Consider the following 21,695-nt stretch of genomic DNA (forward strand, 5'->3'; position numbering starts at 1 on the left):
CATTCTAGCTGGTAGGATAAGTTTTTCTTGTCTTTTTACCCTCGTGTCGTTTTCCCCTTTGTGTGTTATGCTTTTCCACAACAAAGAAATCAAACCGGGCGCCACTACGTAGTCACATGTTGATTTCATGGCGGCATCTTTTACAACTGTTATTCGTTTCCCTCATGCATGTCGTCTTTTATTTTTAATGTATTTAGCAATATATCGATGTAATGACAGCACCAAGGCTCGCTGCCTTTTTCTTTCCGGTCTCCTCGTCTTTCGAGCCGACCGTACAGTGGTTTATTCAGAATTTACCAGCATAGAACCCGCATCCGAGATACTTTGTCGTGGCTACGTGCGGGTTTCGGGGTTTTTGCATGAAAGCGTGTTTTTTTCACTGGAGTTCTGAGGCCTGAGATTTTCTTTCAGAGCCATCAAAATCACTGACACTGACCGCGTCACAGCAAGGTCGCGCGTCCAGTAAACAAATCGGTTAAAGTGAGTTGCGTGTTTTGCATGAGTGGAAAGTCCTCACGCTCGGCTACCGGTACTTCATGTACCGGGACATCGAGTAAGAGGCCCGACGGCGGAGGTACCAATATTTTTCTCGGTCTCCCCCGCTGAACGGAGGGCATCCTCACAGTCTGCTTTTTCAGGCGGTGTTTTTACCCGATTTTACCGGCTGCAGCGAGGCTGTGCCCCTGGAGGCTTTCCTCCTATGGGGCCCATTGCGGGTCTCTTCGTGGACCCTTCCTCGCACGGCGCCGAGTTTGCTTCCGAGTTGAGGGCTTTGGTCAAAGGACTGTCGGGGCAATTGCATCCATGACAGGCCGGGTAGATCAGACGCAGTCGGAGCGAGCTGTCTCCACTGTGTTCCCTCGGTGGGCAAGCAGGACGAGACACGAAAGCATGTTTGCATTCAAACACGTCTCTTCCGGGGAACCCCCGTTCCCAGGCACGGCTCTCCCACTATTTTGGGGGGTGGCCGGGGCCCAGGCTAATTGCCCTGGTCCTTCTCGGGATCCTCTGGCACTGAATGCCAACGGGGTGCTGGCAGCCAAGTCTCCGATCTCGGGGCAGGGCTTTCACATTGACCCCCCTACTTTCAGCCAGCTAGGGTTCGTCACGCTGTAACGGTACAACGGTAACGTGTTTTTCCTTGTGTCCGGTCCCCACTGTGGGTTTTGACTCCTTTCTTACCGACCCACAGGCGTCCCCAGAGGGAACCGACCCTGTCATGAGACGCACAGTCGAACACGCTCCCTTTCACATATTTAAAGTGAAAGGAGATGAAATTCGCTCGCGTCGGATACAGCCGGTACTCCGGGCGATCCCTCAGAGTCTTCCATCTGTATGACTCGGTGAGCCACGCTTTTGGGGTGAGGCGGAGTATCATCAATCCCAGTGATACGATGTATATACCCCCACCCTTGATCCTAAAGCAACCACCTAAGGTTGCTTCAACGCTTATGGGATCACGAGCGTCGAGATCCAAAGCAACCCCGTTGGCAAGTCTCTCTCTGTCCGCCTGAGTGCGGAGTTGGGCGCAGAGCATGCAAACGGTGTTGATGGGCCACGTTGGTCAGCCGTGGAGGCTGTAATGCTTAAGGCCCCCGGGTGGGGATAACATTAGGCAACACTTCCCACTGGACCAAACGCTACCCGGTCGGTGTGGTTTCGGGATCAGACCCCATAGCCTGGGATGAGACCAAAATGCCCCCAACCGGATTCCAAGGCTCCTTCCCCAGACCCCGGTACCACGAATTTGGCAAACCGGGCAAAGGGGGATAGCCGTGTTCCATGGGTGTCCTTTCCAATTGAAGACGACCCATCTAGCTCTGAGGGCAGAGTTGCTTGAGCACATTATGCGTGGCCAGCACTCTGGAGACCTTGGAGGCAGAACGCACCAGCCTCCTAGACCAGGCGACATTTTACGGGCGGGCCACCGCACATCTACATGCGACACCCCCTAGTGTCGCCTGGTTCTCTTTGCCAGGGCCACTACCTTGCTAAGTGACGCGGCCTTAGACACACGTGTTTTCCGACAAGCTGAGCCGGGGTACGTCCCCACCTCAGTGATGCAGACTGGACTTCCTCCACCCTCTTTGTTCAGGGAATGGTGGGTACAGTCTCGGAGCTTCGGAGTGCAATGAACCGGAGGGTTCAGTTTGAATCCGCTAGCCAGTTGGTCCTGCCATGGGCAATCGGAGGGCACCCCAAGCACAGAAAACACAACGCCCTAGGGCGTTGTCTGCTAGCTGGAGTCAGCCAGGAGGCAAGCGCTTATACCCTTCCATGGGAGGGGAGGGTAGTGGCACGCCCCCAGGGAGGTAAGAGCTAGGTGGTGGCTTCTCACCCTCACTGGGCGGAAGTCTACCCGGCAGCAGGGGAGGCATGTTTGACGCTCACCTCTGCAACCGGGGTGGACAGGCACGTGTTCGGTGAATGGCCAGGTCACAACTTAGTGACTACTTCAGGCCTTGGGGAACTCACCTCATGGGGAAGGAAGCACCCCCCCCCTCGCAACTGCCGAACACATGGCCACATATCCCTGTCGACACAGATTGCGCCGGTGTAGTCCGGGTTGGAGAGAATGGGTAACCGATCCCTGGACCTTTCCAGGTGGTGACATCAGTTTACGGGATACCGCTGAAATCTCCATTTCCCCCCGTCAGTGTCTCCCCTTTTGGGCACTGCCAGGGGACTCCCGCAAGGCGGAAGCAATCAGACAGGAAGTAGCAGTTTGATGGGGAAAGACTCCATACACAGGGTACATCAGCCGGAGCTAAGGCCAGGCTTCTACCCAAATGTGTTCGTAGTACCAAATCTACAAATGGCAGGCGTCCAGTTTTGGACCTAGGCAGACGAATCAGTACGTGCTCCTCGATCGGTTCCACATGGAGACACCATTCAGGGTTCTTCTCTCCATCCACCGTTTTGACTGGCTAGCCCCGTTAGACTTAAGCGGGGCCTACCTGCACGTACTGATGCACCCAGCGAGTTGCCATCTCCTTCGAATCGCCCAGCTGGGCCAAGTATTTGAATCTTGGGTGCCTCCTCGTTCGGGTTAGGCACAGCGCCCTACGTGTTCACCAGAGTGATGAAACAGGTAGTGCTGCTGCTTCACCAGATGTCGGTACACCTCAATCTGTACCCAGACTTTCGGTTACCAACAACCCGGGCAAGGGGTAATAGCCAAACACGTCAGGCTAACACGGGATTTACTTCACCAGTTGGGCTCATTAGTAAATCGACAAGTCCCACCTCGACCCAACGTGCAGTTGGTGTCACTGGGCATGTAGTTTTGACACAGAGGTAAGCTTGGCTTAGCTATTTCAAGCGTATTGCTTAGCGCTAGACAGTCTAGCCAAATGCCTAGTCAGCGTTCCCTCGGTGTCCCTCCGTGAACTAATTACAGATCATCGAAATGATGACCTCGGTTCAAAGGGTCGTTCCCCAGGCCGCACTACGCAGCCGCCCGGTATAACGCTTGTTATAACGCCGAGCTCTCCTATGAGAACTAGATAGGCGGGTTTCAATTTCGGACCAAGTGAAGGAAGCCCTACCCTGGTGGTCGTCACTGGCCAAGCTCGGTCAAAGCTAGGCGTGCACTATCCTTTTCGGACGGTTGTGCCGCTTTTATGGATGATCAAGTTGTACTAAAGACACAAATCGGGTTTCTCGCCAAGAACCAAATCCCAGGACACGATCCTCAGCCGATCGTCATCCCCCGGCTGGCAAATATTGTCAGTCCGGAGGATCAGGAGGAATTGCTTCTCTGCCCGGTCCGAGCGCTGAGTTGCTACGAGAACCGTACCAGATTTTCTAGACGGGGAACCAGACACATGTTTTTGTGTTACGGCCCTGGCAAACGGGATAAGTCGACTTCCCCGACTTCCATCTCCAGGTGGATTACTGCGACTGTACTGGAGATCTATAATACACTATCCTCCTCAACACAGACCTTGCAGAGACACCAAGTATGAGAACATGAGGTCCGTGCGATTGCTAACTCACTAGCGCTAGCGTCAGGTGCCCCTCTCAAACACATTCTGAGAGCAGGCTTCTGGAGAACGCAGAACGTCTTAATCAACTACTACCTAGGAGACAGCCAATCTATTGAGCAAGGTCTCTTCAGGTTAGGCCCTGTCGTAGCGGGTCAGGCCTTGTTTGCTGACCCAGCCCGAACGACTGCAGGGGCGTCTGCGCATAGGCAATAAGTCAGTCTCGACATTTTTGCGGGCAGATTGTCTGTTCCACTAGCACTTCCTGGAAGCTCCCAGGTTTTGCTTCTTTCGACCTATGCCCTCATGCGAACTGTTTCAGTCCTACTTCAAGCTTATCACCCCCGAATTCGGCTTGGGTCTAGCTTTCTCGGGCGCACCGAACCCTGTCACCACAGCAGCATTGGCTTCTTGCTTCGGGGACAGCACAGGCAAGGTAAGACACCACCCTTCTTGGGTCTTAACTTAGATTTTTTGAGTTTGTTTTCATCCCGGACTGGGAAAAGACTTTCATCATTCCTTTTTTTTCTGTTTGCTCGGAAAAACCCGCCATCTATCGGTGTCTGACTCTGCCTACAGTTCAAAATAGTCATTTTGACTGACCGGAGTCTATGGTGGGTAATTGAACGTAGTGAATTTAGGCGAGGGTTCTCCGAACCCGCCTATTCACATAGTTCATACCCACCATAGACTCCGGGTCTCCCCCAACCTCCCCACTCTTTCCGTCGCGTTGGTCTAAGTCCTCGAGGCGGAGAGAAAGGAACCAGAGTGATGGACGGCTACCTATGGCGTTGCCATGTGGCCTCGGTCACGTGGGTTCGTGACGTAAGGGGTAAAAGAATCTTGAGGTCATGAGGCTTCCCCTGACCTAGATTCTATCTCTCCGTCACCGGCAGAATCACTGATTAATGCCTACAGTTCAAAATAGTCATTTTGACTGACCGGAGTCTATGGTGGGTATGAACTATGTGAATAGGCGGGTTCGGAGAACCCTCGCCTAAGTTAGGATACATGTCCCTGACCATCCGTGAGTTCCTGAGTCTGTCCGTCCGTCCGTTAGTGTGTCCGTCTGTTCAGAGTTATATTTCAGAATCCTGTGGACCGATTCCGTTCATTCTTTGCATGTGCCTAGTACCTTATGTGGGACATATGCACATGCAGTGGTTTAGCGATTCGATTCAAAATGGCCGACTGGCAGCCATCTTGTTTTTTGAAAATGTTGTATTTTGGACATGCTTTGTCAGTTGTCATTCAAACTTGGTACATAGTTTAAACATGTTAGGATACAAAAAATGTACATGTCCATGATGATTTATTTCGCAATTGGATCAAAGATGGTCGACTGGCAGGCATCTTGTTTTTTTTTTATGCGGTATCTTGAACGTGCTCTGTCAGTTTTCATTCAAATTTGGCACATACATGTACTTTATACATGTTAGGATGCATGTCCATGACAATTTGTTTCAAAATCTGGTCAAGGATGGCCGATTGACAGCCATCTGACTTTTTGGCCTACTGCTATATTTCCACAATTTATGTACACATACATCATACATATCAGTGTGTTTCATAATCAGATCAAAGATGGCCGAATAACGGCTGTTTTTATTTTTGGCCATATTACTACTACAATGAACTCGTGTTTTGATGTAAATAAGCTATCTGTTGTATATGCCACTTGGAACTCAAGTTTCAAGGACACTTTCATGACAACCCCTCCACTTTAATATGACAAGCACAAAGAGAACTTTCACAATTTTAGCGGGGACTGTGTTATTTTCAATGACTTATTCACTAAAACCGCTGCTTGTATTCTAAGGTTTTTTTCACTGAAACCACTGCTTGTATTCTAAGGTTTTCTTCACTGAAACCACTGCTTGTATTCTAAGGTATTATTCACTGAAACCACTGCTTGTATTCTAAGGTATTATTCACTGAAACCACTGCTTGTATTCTAAGGTTTTATTCACTGAAACCACTGCTTGTATTCTAAGGTTTTCTTCACTGAAACCACTGCTTGTATTCTAAGGTTTTATTCACTGAAACCACTGCTTGTATTCTAAGGTATTATTCACTGAAACCACTGCTTGTATTCTAAGGTTTTATTCACTGAAACCACTGCTTGTATTCTAAGGTTTTATTCACTGAAACCACTGCTTGTATTCTAAGGTTTTATTCACTGAAACCACTGCTTGTATTCTAAGGTTTTATTCACTGAAACCACTGCCTATATTCTAAGGTTTTATTCACTGAAACCACTGCTTGTATTCTAAGGTTTTATTCACTGAAACCACTGCTTGTATTCTAAGGTATTATTCACTGAAACCACTGCTTGTATTCTAAGGTTTTATTCACTGAAACCACTGCTTGTATTCTAAGGTTTTATTCACTGAAACCACTGCTTGTATTCTAAGGTTTTATTCACTGAAACCACTGCCTGTATTCTAAGGTTTTATTCACTGAAACCACTGCTTGTATTCTAAGGTTTTATTCACTGAAACCACTGCTTGTATTCTAAGGTTTTATTCACTGAAACCACTGCTTGTATTCTAAGGTTTTATTCACTGAAACCACTGCTTGTATTCTAAGGTTTTATTCACTAAAACTGCTGCTTGTGTGTTTTGGGTATTGTACGCTTTGAAAATTGATGGGTGTAATTTTGGGTTTAATACTATTTAAAGTCAATGTACATAAATTATATATATATGTGCAATTATTAATTATAAATATTGATGATATCATGCTTTCTTTATCTTAATTCTAGGTCTGTTTCAAATAATTGCTAAGTTAATTAGACAATCTGCTCCAAGTGAGAAGGCTATTGAAGTGAGGAAGATGTTTTTATCAGACATGATATTATTATTCAATCATAGTAGAGAAAACAGAAGGTAATGAAATGAATGCCACTTCCTGTAGGCTGTTGTTAATATCTTGTATTTCTTACCACCTTGTGCCATTCAGGCTGTAGAACAAAAGTCATTAATACCGTATTTGCTCTATTAGACATGCTCTCCAGTAGAGGTGCACATAAATCAAAAATTGAATTTAATGTGTGCAGAAAAAATACAATAATGGTTGTTTATATACATCTGTCACCGTAACGCCATAAGTTACAGCGTGCCGTAATTTTGCGGTATTTAACAAGGTATTTTCATCCTACCAAATTAGGAAATGCAAATTCCAAACATGGAATAATTACAAGCGTAATAAAAACAAACATGGCTGCCACCAGGGTTTGACCGGACCCACACAAAGAAGTTCGCTAAACTTTTTGGATTTCGACATTCCCATGATGTATCCTTGGAAGAAAAAGATGTATAATAATAAGGTTATTACAAGGATATCTCAAAGTATGCACTCAAGACAGTACCTCGTCACAGCGATCTCGTGTCGGTCGATACTCCTGTTGTACTGTCTTTATGCATACTTTGAGGTATCCTCGTAATATCCTCATATATAACAAACACTTACTTTTTTCAACTGTATATCTTTGTTTGTATTTGTTGTTTTCTTAATAGGATCCTATTGCAGTGTTCTGTTTGGCAAGATTGGATGTTGGGATTGGCCTACATCTATCCCAAGAATGACGATGAGAGAAAAGTAACAGAGATGGTGTATTCCTTACTCCGAATGTTGTTGCATCATGCTATGAAGTTTGAATGGGGCGGATGGAGAGTCTGGGTTGACACCTTGTCTATTATACATTCTAAGGTACATGCCTTTAATATTAATCCATTAGACACTGTCAACACTTTGCTGCAACACTTGTATAATTTCTTAAGACCAGATGGTAATTTTTGATTGCCTACATATCTTAAACAACACTTTAATTTAAATATGGATAAAATATGAGAATTTATTTTATGAAAGATGACAAAAATTTACTTGGTGTTCAAAGGGTCAAGCTGAAGAGTATATTCTGTCCAGCTTTGTACTTCAGTGTATCACTTAAGAATTAATTAATCTTAATTAATTATGAAAGATATTAAAGTATATTTTTATTTGTGGCCTTGCACCCATACCACCTCCAACATCTATCCATCTTTTTTTGTGCCTTGAAGCAACATGTCATCGTATAGTGCATATTGCCAACCTGCCTTATCTCTAACCCTGATTCTTTTCTTTTTGTTCTTGGTAGGTCTCTTTTGAAGATCACAAAAGTCAACTAGCCAGGATTTATGAGCAGTATCAGAAACAGCACAATAGCCGTGTTGTCAATGTATCTACTACAGTATCAGGAGCTGTTGATGCACACATTGGTGATCAACTATCTGATGATGTGTCAGTAAGTACATTGGCACTAATGGCTGGTGGCAGTGCAGATATGAAGATGTCCGAAGGCGGGGAAGTTGCTCGTCCCAGACCTAGTCATCCTGAGATTAACACAAGAGAAAAAGAAGTGAAAGAATTTCTTGATAGTGTTATTGACCAGGTCGTGGAAAGAGTGAATGCCCTCCAAGGTGATGCTATAAGCCCAACTGTAATAAAAGACAGGGAAGCAGAAGAAGACAGAGAGAAGAAAGTTGGAGAGGTTGTTGGTGAACAACATATAAAGGATGGTATTGAGGCTATGAATGATCAATGTATAGGTACGGGGGATTTTGATGAAGCACAGGTTGAAAGGACTAGTAACAATGATGCAAACACAACAAATCTTACTTCAGTTGATGCTTCTCATGAGAGAAATGATGCAAGTGTTATTGCAGAGTCATCACAGAAGAATAAACCAAAAGATGAACAAGTGGACAGTATGGAGAAGGAAGCTGATCTTGGGGATGAAACAAAAGTAATTGAAACTAAACTGGTTGGGGAAGAGAAACAACTTGCAGAGGAAGCAGATTCAAGTGCTGCAGAACCATCATTGTCTAGTCATTCAGACACTGTTGGAGAGAAGACAGACAAGGTTGAGGAAGATAAAGCTGGAGATAAAAGTGAAACCTCTGCTAAAGCTGACAAGAAAGTAGATGCTGCATCATCTCATGTCTCTCTAGAAGGAAATAAATTAGATGATGAACGGAATGCAGCAGAAGCATCTGCCATCAGTTCTGAGGATAACGTTACCATTCCAGTGGTAGAGGAACATACTGAGGTTCCAGAAGCATCTGAAGATAACACTGCCAAGGTGACGACTTTAGAAGAGCATAGTAAGATATCTGAAGCAGTCTGTAATCAAGATAACAGTCATGTATCAATGGTAGAAGAACATAGTAAAGCACCAGATAACATTACAGCTGAAATCCCGGTATTAGAAGAACATGATGAGATGTCAGAAACAGCTGTCAATGCTGAGGGTAATGTCACAACTAAGGTGTCCATTTTAGAAGAACACAGTGAGGCATCTTTAGAGAGTATGGATACTGGAAGTCAAGAGACAACACCAACCAAATCAATGTCTACATCACAGAGTGAAAGCGTCACAGAAGTTAGCAGCCCTAGTGGAAGCTCAGCGGCATCACAGAGTAGCAGTGCCCCTGAGAGTGCTACAGCATCACAGAGTTCTAGCACATCTCAGACTCCAAGCCAGGCGGCATCACTCAGCCCAACCTCTTCACTCAGTCCTACAGGTTCTCAGAGTCCTTCATCTTCTCTCAGTGTTCGTTCATCACAGGGAACCCAGACTGCTAATAGCTACCTCCAGAGGACATACTTCCAGACCGGTGCCAGACCTAGATCTGGTTCCCACCCAGCTCAAAATTTCAGTCCTGGTCCACATAGGGTGCCATACCGGATTCCAGAGTTTTTCTGGTCCCACATGCATCAGAGGATGATGTCTGATTTACTATTTGCTATTGAAACTGATATCCAAGTCTGGAGAAGGTTGGCATTTGTTTTCTCTTTCTGAATATACTCCATTTAGCTAACATATGAAACAAAAACAGTTCATTCAGTATCAGTTATTGTATACTATATTTTTTGTCATGTTATTAAATATAAAGTAGCATATTTTAATTTACTAAAAATAATTCTGGTTTTTCATATTGTTATATTTTTCCAGTTTGCCAAGAGGCTAACTTAATAGGTTACAAAAAACAATGTGGTATTATTCACCTTGACTAAATACATTTTGTCTTTAGTGGAAGCAAAGTTTAGTTCAGAGTAATATTTTATATTCTTACCCTCATTTTTTTCTTTGCACATTTCAGTCAAAATACTAAGACTGTGATAGACTGTGTGAACTCAAGTGAAAACATCGTCTTTGTACAGAATGTTACACAAATGATATCACAAATCTCTGACAATCTTATTTACTCCTGTGGAGGTATCCTTCCTCTCTTATCATCCGCTACATCCAGAACAGTAAGTAAATGTCTCCCTCTACAGACAAACATTAGGTGTTCGTAAAGTTTTAATTTTTACTAAATATAAGAATCAAATTGAAAGGAAACAACTCAAACAAAACTTGTATATTTACATTTGCTCATAATAACCCCTCTTCTGAAGTGAATTAATGTTTTTTTGTCATGTTTCAGAATGATCCTGATGTGATAGAGCCAACACAAGGCATGCCTTTAGAAGTGGGTATATCATTTATTCATCGCATTATGAATCTTGTGGATGTGTTGGTGTTTGCCAGCAATCAAAACTTTGCTGAGCTGGAAGCTGAAAAGAACATGTCACAGGGAGGGATACTCAGACAGTGTTTACGATTGGGTAAGATAACACTGATAGGACTTCCACTTCAGAGTTGAAAGGACACCTATTTTCAAAGCAAAATGTTGCCATGGCATATATAAATACCTGGTTTTATGAAGGACACCAAGGAAAATTCCTAGTGCATCTACGTCTCTGTAATGTTTAACGACTGTACAGTAGATACAATCTCTTGATTATCTATGTCTCCAAATTAGGCTTTTCAGATGTCTGTACTGTCTTATATTGTTACTTTGTAACATACCAGGAATATACATGCATCATTCAGTTTTTGAAGGTTGAAAAAGGCCGTGTTACTTTAATACAACACCTCCTAAAAACAAATACAATATGATTTTTTTGTTTTGAACACAGAGGGCAGCATTAGAGATGTGTTCTAACTGACGAGTTTATGATTCAATTCACCTTTCAGTCAGTGATAGTCTTGATGACCATGTGTGCTCAAATACATTGAATTTCATTTATGTGAATAAAAAGCATTCAGTAAACATGCAGATAGGTTGCTACTTGTATTTGTTCTGTATCGCCCAAAGAGGTCTTTTAATATGTCATATGACTTAAACTTACACAAATAACCTGAAATACATTGTCATTGTTTCTTGTGTACATTTCACCATTTTGATGCCATATTGCATGGATTAAAGGCTCATGGTCCTTTCAGGATTTGAGTAAATTAATTTATTATTCATTTCAGCTTGTTGTTGTGCAATACGGAACTGTTTAGAATGTCGCTATCGAAACAGACCGAGACCAAGGCTTGGTAGTGTGCCGCAACAATTGCCATCTGCTGTACCAGAGACAAAACAGTCATCACGACAGAGAATACAGTCTCTGATAGAAGGGACACAACCTTCTGCCAAGGTATGGCTCAAATGATTTTTGTAATGTGTTAGTTGTCATGACAATAATAATAATACAGTATTAATAAAATGGTGATTATTACACTGGGGTTTTATGGTGATAAGGATAATAAAATGACACAGAACACACCAAGTATTCTATTAATAACTGAATTATGCACAAAATTGAATATTAACACTTTGAAGCCATATTATACCGCCAAGATGCTGGTGGAACATTTTGCCCATTTCTGTGTATTTTTATTATAATTTATGTTAATTTTAAACCAAGTTGACATAATTCCCTATAAGGCTATTAGCTTTGATCAAAATTTTAAGAAAAATAAATTGAAAAACGTTTATTTTGTGAAATACTTTACTTTGGCATTGAAAGAGTTAAGCATGTTTGATGGCGTAGATATTAAATGTTTGGGTGTACCTAGGAGTATATGGCATGTACAAAAAAGACTAGTAGCATTAATAAACAATTGTGGGATACATTTACTGAGTAATTAAGTATATGTTAATTATTGTTATTATTGTTATTAGTATTTCATGTGTAAAGCCAAGGATTTATAAGATAACGATATGCAATGTGATGAAGATATCAAATCAATGCAATCACAGAGTGCAGTGGATGCATGGAAAAGTTCAATTGCATAATAAAACAATATTATGCAAGATTATCGTCTTATTCAAAAATTTTAAATACATTTAGTACATGCTGTGTCAATAAGAAAGGACACTAGCAAAACAGTTTGAAATTTGATTTTTCATAGACAGACTAATTTGCATATTTGTATGTATGTTTGTCATGAGAAATTGTGTTCACCTTTCAATTCACATGACTAATCCTGAGTTGTCATCAGTTCTTCATCATATCATATACTGCATGTATTCTCTCATCTTAAAAATCCAAGGTAATACCTATAAAGGAGTCATCCAATAATATAATGTCTTATGCTTGGTGGTGCCGTATTGTTTCATAAACATCATAAAACTTTGGTGTCAGATTTCAATGCACCGGCCATACCATTATCAGACCAGCATATGTTGGAATCTTTACTGTATAAAATTGGCTGATTTTACGAAGATAGATTACTTGAAACTGGTACATTGTAGTAGTCTATTTTTGTGGGTTGTATAAACCATTTCTGATTTACATACTTCAAATACTAACATAATCATATAATAAGTAAAATGTTGTTAAAATTACGATTTTTTGATTTTCCATTTGTATTCCATCTTGCACCCCCTATGATAATGGTATGATCCAGCACATTGTGATACCGAAGTTAAAAATTCATACAGATAACTGGTTAGACCATTTTGCAATTTACGTTTATGAAACATACATGTATGGCACCCAATGTACAGTAATTATGGAGAAATGTCGGGATGTGTACCCTTGTACCAGGATGTACACATTGGGGATCTTACAAGTGCCAATATTTATAATCTTTGAGGGTCACAAAAGTGCCAGGATGTATAACCTTTGAGGATCATAAAAATGCCAGGATGTATAATCTTTGAGGGTCACAAAAGTGCCAGGATGTATAACCTTTGAGGGTCATAAAAGTGCCAGGATGTATAATCTTTGAGGGTCACAAAAGTGCCAGGATGTATAACCTTTGAGGGTCATAAAAATGCCAGGATGTGTAATCTTTGAGGGTCACAAAAGTGCCAGGATGTATAACCTTTGAGAATCATAAAAATGCCAGGATGTATAATCTTTGAGGGTCACAAAAGTGCCAGGATGTATAACCTTTGAGGGTCATAAAAATGCCAGGATGTGTAATCTTTGAGGGTCATAAAAGTGCCAGGATATATAACCTTTGAGGGTCATAAAAGTGCCAGGATATATAACCTTTGAGGGTCATAAAAGTGCCAGGATGTGTAATCTTTGAGGGTCATAAAAGTGCCAGGATATATAACCTTTGAGGGTCTTAAAGTGCCAGGATATATAACCTTTGAGGGTCATAAAAGTGCCAGGATGTGTAATCTTTGAGGGTCATAAAAGTGCCAGGATATATAACCTTTGAGGGTCTTAAAGTGCCAGGATATATAACCTTTGAGGGTCATAAAAGTGCCAGGATGTGTAACCTTTGAGGGTCATAAAAGTGCCAGGATATATAACCTTTGAGGGTCTTAAAGTGCCAGGATATATAACCTTTGAGGGTCATAAAAGTGCCAGGATATATAACCTTTGAGGGTCTTAAAGTGCCAGGATATATAACCTTTGAGGGTCATAAAAGTGCCAGGATGTATAACCTTTGAGGGTCATAAAAGGGCCAGGATGTATAATCTTTGAGGGTCATAAAAGTGCCAGGATATATAACCTTTGAGGGTCTTAAAGTGCCAGGATATATAACCTTTGAGGGTCATAAAAGTGCCAGGATATATAACCTTTGAGGGTCTTAAAGTGCCAGGATATATAACCTTTGAGGGTCATAAAAGTGCCAGGATATATAACCTTTGAGGGTCTTAAAGTGCCAGGATATATAACCTTTGAGGGTCATAAAAGTGCCAGGATATATAACCTTTGAGGGTCTTAAAGTGCCAGGATATATAACCTTTGAGGATCATAAAAGTGCCAGGATATATAACCTTTGAGGGTCTTAAAGTGCCAGGATATATAACCTTTGAGGGTCATAAAAGTGCCAGGATATATAACCTTTGAGAGTCATAAAAGTGCCAGGATGTATAATCTTTGAGGATCATAAAAGTGCCAGGATATATAACCTTTGAGAGTCATAAAAGTGCCAGGATGTATAATCTTTGAGGATCATAAAAGTGCCAGGATATATAACCTTTGAGAGTCATAAAAGTGCCAGGATGTATAATCTTTGAGGATCATAAAAGTGCCAGGATATATAACCTTTGAGAGTCATAAAAGTGCCAGGATGTATAACCTTTGAGGGTCTTAAAGTGCCAGGATGTATAATCTTTGAGGATCATAAAAGTGCCAGGATATATAACCTTTGAGGGTCATAAAAGTGCCAGGATGTATAATCTTTGAGGATCATAAAAGTGCCAGGATATATAACCTCTGAGGGTCTTAAAGTGCCAGGATGTATAATCTTTGAGGGTCATAAAAGTGCCAAGATGTATAATCTTTGAGGGTCATAAAAGTGCCAGGATATATAACCTTTGAGGGTCTTAAAGTGCCAGGATATATAACCTTTGAGGGTCATAAAAGTGCCAGGATATATAACCTTTGAGGGTCTTAAAGTGCCAGGATGTATAATCTTTGAGGGTCATAAAAGTGCCAGGATATATAACCTCTGAGGGTCTTAAAGTGCCAGGATGTATAATCTTTGAGGGTCATAAAAGTGCCAGGATGTATAATCTTTGAGGGTCATAAAAGTGCCAGGATATATAACCTTTGAGGGTCTTAAAGTGCCAGGATATATAACCTTTGAGGGTCATAAAAGTGCCAGGATGTGTAACCTTTGAGGGTCATGGCATAATTACATGACCTTTAGGGTTTCTGCCATTATAGTCAATTTTTTTTTTATGTTTATCCTTTGAATATGAAGCATTGTGGAAAAAAAGTAAAATTGCATTGTGAGAAAATGCTGCTAAAATAGTGCAGAATTATTTTATATTTATACTAAAATATTATTTCAATAAACTATAGAGACCCACAAAATATGCAAGCAAAAACCCTTGGCTGCTAACAATATATAAATCGCCAAAGTTAGTTACTATTGTACATGAATATGTGATGTTGATGTACCCCATTGGATGTTTTTTTCTCTAGGTACGTTTATTAGTTGCTAAAGTAAGTCTGTTGGATAACCCTTATATTTTTATGTATGATTTAGTTTAATATTATCACTTCAATTTTTCTTCATTCTTTGCTCTTAATTTGCCTCAGTCTGTCATCGTTGGACATTATACCTCTTCAAATTCTCAGGTAGTTTGCAATGTTTGGACTTGTTTTATGTTGCTTTCACGTTTTCGGGTAATTTTTGAAATCACCATTCAGTATTGCAGTTTACCAGCAGTGTCGTCGCTGGTATTACATACATCTTCTTCTGTTTTTATGCAAATTAATTTGTTTTGCTTGCTGTGTTTAATTTCTTTGCCTTTTGCACTATGCGTGTTTTCAAATGCTTGGTGTATAGGTTTTCTCACACTTAATTTATATATAGTTCTCATTTCATTGTTGAGTGCTACGTACTAACATGGCTAAAAATAAATGACAGACTTTGTGTCTGTTTTATCAGTGTTTGAAATTCTTAGTACATTTCAGCTGCCAAATTTGAATATGATCACAGTGTCATCTCACTCTCTGCTTTACTATGTAGATGTAGATAACCAAGTATAGAATAAAGTGTATTGGGTTTTACAAGGTGTTCTAATTAACACTGACACTCGTTAATTTAAAAGTAGATATAGTTAATATTTTGCTGTCCATTTTTGTACCCTAGAATATTATGTCGTGTTGATTTCAGTTTGGGATATTGTCAATTTTCCACACGACTTCTAGGGTCTAAGTGTACGTTATTTTTGTTGTCTTGAAAAGTCGGCAAACAAAGGTAGTACATGTATGTGTAATACCACAAACACTCACCACATCCATGTTATAGCTACAACAATAAATCGGCTACACCCTTATGCAAATTTGCTATCACTATGACAGCCACAGGTATCACATGCATATTTGAAATAAACTACTTTTGTTTTGAACCTTTGAACATACTAGTATGTTACAGTATAAACCTACATAATGTTTTACATACATGGTTCCAAACAAGTCATCAAAACATTATCGTATGTCCATTTAGATAAAAATTATGAAAGAAATATAGAAAAATACTAATAAATAATTTTGTTGTGAATTGTTGGAATTCAAAGAGTTGAAAACACCAATCTTTTCTCTACTGTACTATAAGAAATGCTGAGGCAATAAAGAATGTTTCAGCCTCTCTCTCTCTCTCTGTCTTCACTGTGTTCAACATCAATGTCAATTTCACATCCATAAAATGGACTCATGTCTGATGTCATGTCTGAAAAGAGTTTGCAATGTAGAATACAATTCATTCACTCAAAATATATTACACAATTAAGCTTATTAGTAGTTTCATTGACAGTTTCAGTAACCATGGACCATCATTTCTGCTAGCTACACAGGGGCTACTGTAACTAATAACCTCTAGCAATTTTGATGATTTCTGGGTTTTCACAATCATAACAGTTACTATGTTTTAATGTTCACTGCTACATCATTTCCAGAACGCAAAATTTAAGAAATTGCACCAAACTAGAATAATTGTCCACCTCACTGAAACTAGCCATAGTCAAATAACAACTTGGTTCTAGAGAGGGGGCACATTTGTAAAAGCTTTCTCAATGGTATTTTTTCCAGAATATTGTAGAAAACCTTGTAACACAGACACCACCTGTGAAAGAACCTGAAAAATTGCTACAAGATATGGATATCAATAGATTACGAGCTGTTGTGTACAGAGATGTGGTGAGTAAATACTAAGATGAGTTTGGAATAGCCGCTGCTGTCGCTGGCGGCGCCATCCTATGTTCTCACGGTGGGGCCATATTGAAGTCAGCCCAGCCTGTTTATGTATTTACATTACGACCTCGTCAATCTATCCAACGCTGATTTTAATCGGAAAACAGAACGAGACAGCACAACATGCACTGACACCACTTTGTAAGTTCAAAACGTCACCCCAGTAAATATTGAACAGAAAATCGCCGAAAAACATCGTCACCAGTGTTAATATAAAACAATATAATTGTTAAAGATGACAACTTGAAGAAATAATTACTCCCTTAAAATAATAATGAATGACGACATACAGTACTCATTTCACCCAACCTTCCGCTTTTACTGCTTTTTAATCGATCTCTTATCGCTTAATTTTCGACCACACGGTCTTGCCCGACCAGAAACCGGACTCATTTTAATTGTTGTTTTTTTCGTCGCCGTCGTCGCCCAAACACTGATCACTCACACATGAGTCGTCGAAATGGTGGTTTTGATAGTAAAGTGTGAAAATACAACTAGTATTAACTATTATTAAATTCTGAACAACACTTCAAATCTTTAGTTGTATTTGTACTAGCATTGTTCGTGAAAGCAACTGAACTGGGACCTCTTGTTAAATGATTTGGGTGCTGGTTCTAAATGCAATATTTTATTTTATTTTAATAAGACAGTTACGTGAAAAAAGGCCTAGCTAACTCTTTTTAACAGAGCGGGGAGACAAGGAGAATATTAATGATTAATTCCAAAAATAACAAGACCAAAACCTTGTCGGTCCACAGGCAATCGTTCTGGTAAAATTTGACATCCAATTTTCAAAATTAAGTCACGATCAGTGAATGAGCTCGATCTATACGTACCTTAAAAATATTTCCACAAAATATTTTTGAATAAAAACTGCTGCATGCCCTAAAATCCCACCTGTTTTTCAAAATATACCAATGTTGTCAGTGACTAATTTTAAAGTCTGTCACAGCACAAAAAAAAAATGTGAATCGATGCCAGAGATTGGATGGTACGGCGACCCTTCAACAAGCGTCAAATATGCTTTGTTACAACATCATTGATTGGCTGAAAGTCACCTGATCGGATCACGGCCTGGGCCACAGAACCATATTTGTCCGTATTATCAACAAGACTCTACGAGAGAACCACACCCACATTTTCAACCATTTTAGAGTAGAAGTTGCCAGCAAATGTTGAAAAACTCATGAATTTTATGGATTCGAATAAAATAAAACTAGCGATTGCTAAGAATGATTATTAATATATTCCCCGATGCTCTTCGAATCGAAATTTTTGATTTCAAGGTAAAAAATGGCTAGTTGAAGTTGCATCAACTTCAAGGTGGCTGTTTTACCGGACTGAACAACTTTAGCTCTGTTGTAGTTTCGTAATGTAAAATAAATTATATATATATAATAATAATAATAATAATAATAATAGTTTATTACGCAACTGTAATCTGCTGTGGATACAGTAAGGTAAAAATAGTGTAAAATAAAGCAACTAAAAATAACTCCTAATTTAAAAGTTCTAATAACTACAAAAAATCAGAAAGTAATAAAAATACAGTAAATAAATCAAAGCAAAGGTAAATAATAATACTTGTTTAATTATTTGGGTTTTTAGCGTACAAATTACGGAACTTAATCCCCATGAATTACGGTCAATGTTGTTCTGTCTAGGCTGATTGTGTTGAATGCCGGACGTCGAGACCGACGCCCGTCCTAAACTCAGTATGGAAAAACCAACTCGGAACGATATTCCAAACAAATTATTGGGACACGGTCGACAGACATTCCAAACAATCAAAATTATTAACGAAAGACGAGATTTTCCTAGATATTTACAAACATACTGTCATGACAAACATATGTAAAATTAACAAATACACAAAGCGGTGTAATATTAGCTTTGATTTTAGGTTTAGAAATATTTTCTTTCACTCAGTCCATGCTTGGAACTGCAATTTAGCTTCATGGTTCTTCGGCTTGTCTACGCCTTGGGAGGAAACAACAAGAATAATTATACAAATCTTAAACACATTGCGAAGACTCAACAATCAGGAAAGAAAACTCAGACAACCATGTCATACTTGTGTTGAAATACATTTTGTATTTCATGTCAGAATATTGTTTAAAATATAATATTCAATCCCAGCCAAATCGAGGTCAAAGTGTCAGATTGCATGCATATAATTATAGATAGTTAAAACAAAAAGTATTTGAACTTTTGTCAGCTGTTCAACATCTATGAAAACCAGAAAGACAATTATAAGACAATGTGAACCTCGGACATTTTTAGTTCGAATTTTAAATGCGAGCCAGCGAACGGGCAGTGATAATTGTCCAGTGGAAATTGTCCAGTCGAATTCACCAAGCAGTCGCAAAAGCGAGCGAAAAAAAAAGGTTGGGCGAAATGAGTGTTGTAAGTTGGATAGATTGATGAGGTCGTAACGTAAGTACATACACAGGCTGGGCTGACTTCAATATGGCCCCACCTCAATATGGCCCCACCTCAATATGGCCCCACCATGGGGAAATTTGTTGGTCACGTGATAGGGTGGCGTCGCCAGCGGTCGTTTATCTTGAAAGTGGGCTATTGTTTGGTTGCTATGTTACCAAGTGCATAGTAGTGGTGATTTAATCGTCAGCGTAAAACATCCGTTTGCGTCAACTTTGCAATTTCGAGTCCTTCTTACTAACTATCAGCTGTGTAGCTAATATATCCAGGGATGTTCTCTCTAAGATTTATTAGTTTTGTGACAATATTTTCAATTCAATTTTGATTGCTTTGATATTTATACCTATCTGAATATTTTCAATTCAATTTTGATTGCTTTGATATTAAATACCTATCTGAGATTTTCTCATTTTGGGATATCTGCACTTCTCTAATTTGATTAACTTTGTAATTTTTGGTAAAAAGTTATTAAAATATTAATAATTATTTATTAAAAACTTCAATTTTGATTGATTTGAAATTGATGGATCTCTCTCAGATCTGTTGATTCTGTATCAATATTTTTTGTGATTTTTGATGAAAAGTGATATTTTTGACTTCTTGTTGAAAACCGCAAGTAAGATTATACATATAGGCATCTCAGGTGGACCTTTCTCATATTTGTTCATTTTATGAATGAATTTTTCGGTTCTCAGGAATTCATGAGAATTAACTAATATACTGTAGAAAAAAAATATTCACTATATTTTATTGCTTTTAACTAAGAGTGAAAAGAAAGTCCAATGAATAACCAATCCCTTTACAATTACATATTTTGGCCAGCAAATGTCTGGCAATGACAGAAAATAATCTTGGTAACTTTATGTATAAATGTTTTTAATTGCACTATTTTCAGGAGGAGAGTAAACAAGCTCAATTCCTAGCACTAGCCGTGGTTTACTTTGTATCAGTATTAATGGTCGGAAGGTACAGGGATATTCTGGAGACTGAATCTGATAGCCATGCTGCAGATGAAGCTACAAGACAGAGAGCCAGAAGTATGATCAATTCACCGACCAGTACAGAAGGCAGGTTTCAATTCAACAGCAATGATCATATGGAAAGAGTACATCACGGGCAACAAGGTGGTAATCAGGTTGCTCAAAACAGTTCAGAAAAATCTGCAGTCGAACAGCAAAGCAGTACTGCTGTTGTTACGACTGGTCTGACTACTGTCAACGATACTGGGTTACAGCAACAACCAGCTGAGACTACGCCTGATATGAATGCTGCAGTGATTGGAGTCAGTGACAGCAAGAAAGCTGATTTACAAGCCTCTGCGGCATTAGCAGCCGCAACTATCCAGACTGGAGATGCTGCCGATGTGGAAACTGTTAATGTTACTGCCTCTTCACCTGCAGTTATCTCTGCAAGCAATAATGGTGAGCCAATCAGTACTTTAAGCGGTGTTACCGACAGGACTGTTGTAGCAACCGCTGATGCTGCATCTGCTACATATCCTCTGTCACCAACCCTCCCCCCATCAGAACCTGTCACCCCCAATGATGCTGCAGGTCCCACTGCATCCATCTCTTCGGTGGTCGATGCCTCAGCTGTGGCTAAGAAACCCATGCAGACATGGCCATGGACACCTGCTATTGAAGAGGAGAAGAAGAAAGCTGCTGCTGCTATGAACAAGAAAGCTATGAGGAACGGCAATGGTCAGCCTACGATGGGTCTCCCCCCGGGGCCGCCACCAGCGAGTGCCCTGTGGAATGGCAACACGACAGTCAGTGGTCCATCATTGGCTGAGGCGCACAGTCTGCTGGCAGACAACCAAGCAATGTGTTGGGGTGGGGGTAACGTGGACGAGAGGCTGCAAAGGTCTTTGGAAACCACTGCACCATTGCTGAGAGAGATATTTGTGGATTTTGCACAGTTTCTGTCTAAGACTTTGGTTGGAAGTCATGGACAGGAACTTTTAATAGAAGGTAGGTTCATCTACATATGATGTAGTAATTTATATAAACATGTCATAAATCTATCCACATTTTGTGCATAGTCAAATGATCATTATTTCTGCCTACAAATGTACATGTTATGAAATACTAGCATTAACTGCAAGTCTGTAAAACAAATGGTAATGTTCTACTCATATTATGTGTGTTTTAGATAAAGCAGTAATATCTTCTCATTTTTTTCTGTTCATGTCCATTTTCACCCTGTATTGCAATTATGGTATTAGCTCTGTTAGTAGCACAT

At 40.2% G+C, this 21,695-nt stretch overlaps 1 protein-coding gene across 1 annotated transcript in view; it reads left to right on the forward strand.

Moving 5' to 3' along the window:
• LOC100376706 (lipopolysaccharide-responsive and beige-like anchor protein) overlaps positions 1–21,695 on the forward strand; it is a 254,065-nt gene that overhangs the window by 101,550 nt on the left and 130,820 nt on the right. Inside the window, exons 20-28 of the mRNA XM_085498391.1 lie at positions 6,751–6,874; positions 7,505–7,697; positions 8,125–9,803; positions 10,130–10,283; positions 10,457–10,637; positions 11,332–11,498; positions 15,357–15,395; positions 16,851–16,958; positions 20,350–21,424. Of these exons, the coding sequence (XP_085354517.1) occupies positions 6,751–6,874; positions 7,505–7,697; positions 8,125–9,803; positions 10,130–10,283; positions 10,457–10,637; positions 11,332–11,498; positions 15,357–15,395; positions 16,851–16,958; positions 20,350–21,424 (3,720 nt within the window). The remainder of the gene's footprint in view (positions 1–6,750; positions 6,875–7,504; positions 7,698–8,124; positions 9,804–10,129; positions 10,284–10,456; positions 10,638–11,331; positions 11,499–15,356; positions 15,396–16,850; positions 16,959–20,349; positions 21,425–21,695) is intronic.

Source organism: Saccoglossus kowalevskii, chromosome 4 (assembly GCF_978046115.1).
Source record: "Saccoglossus kowalevskii chromosome 4, keSacKowa6.1, whole genome shotgun sequence".
Lineage (NCBI taxonomy): Eukaryota > Metazoa > Hemichordata > Enteropneusta > Harrimaniidae > Saccoglossus > Saccoglossus kowalevskii.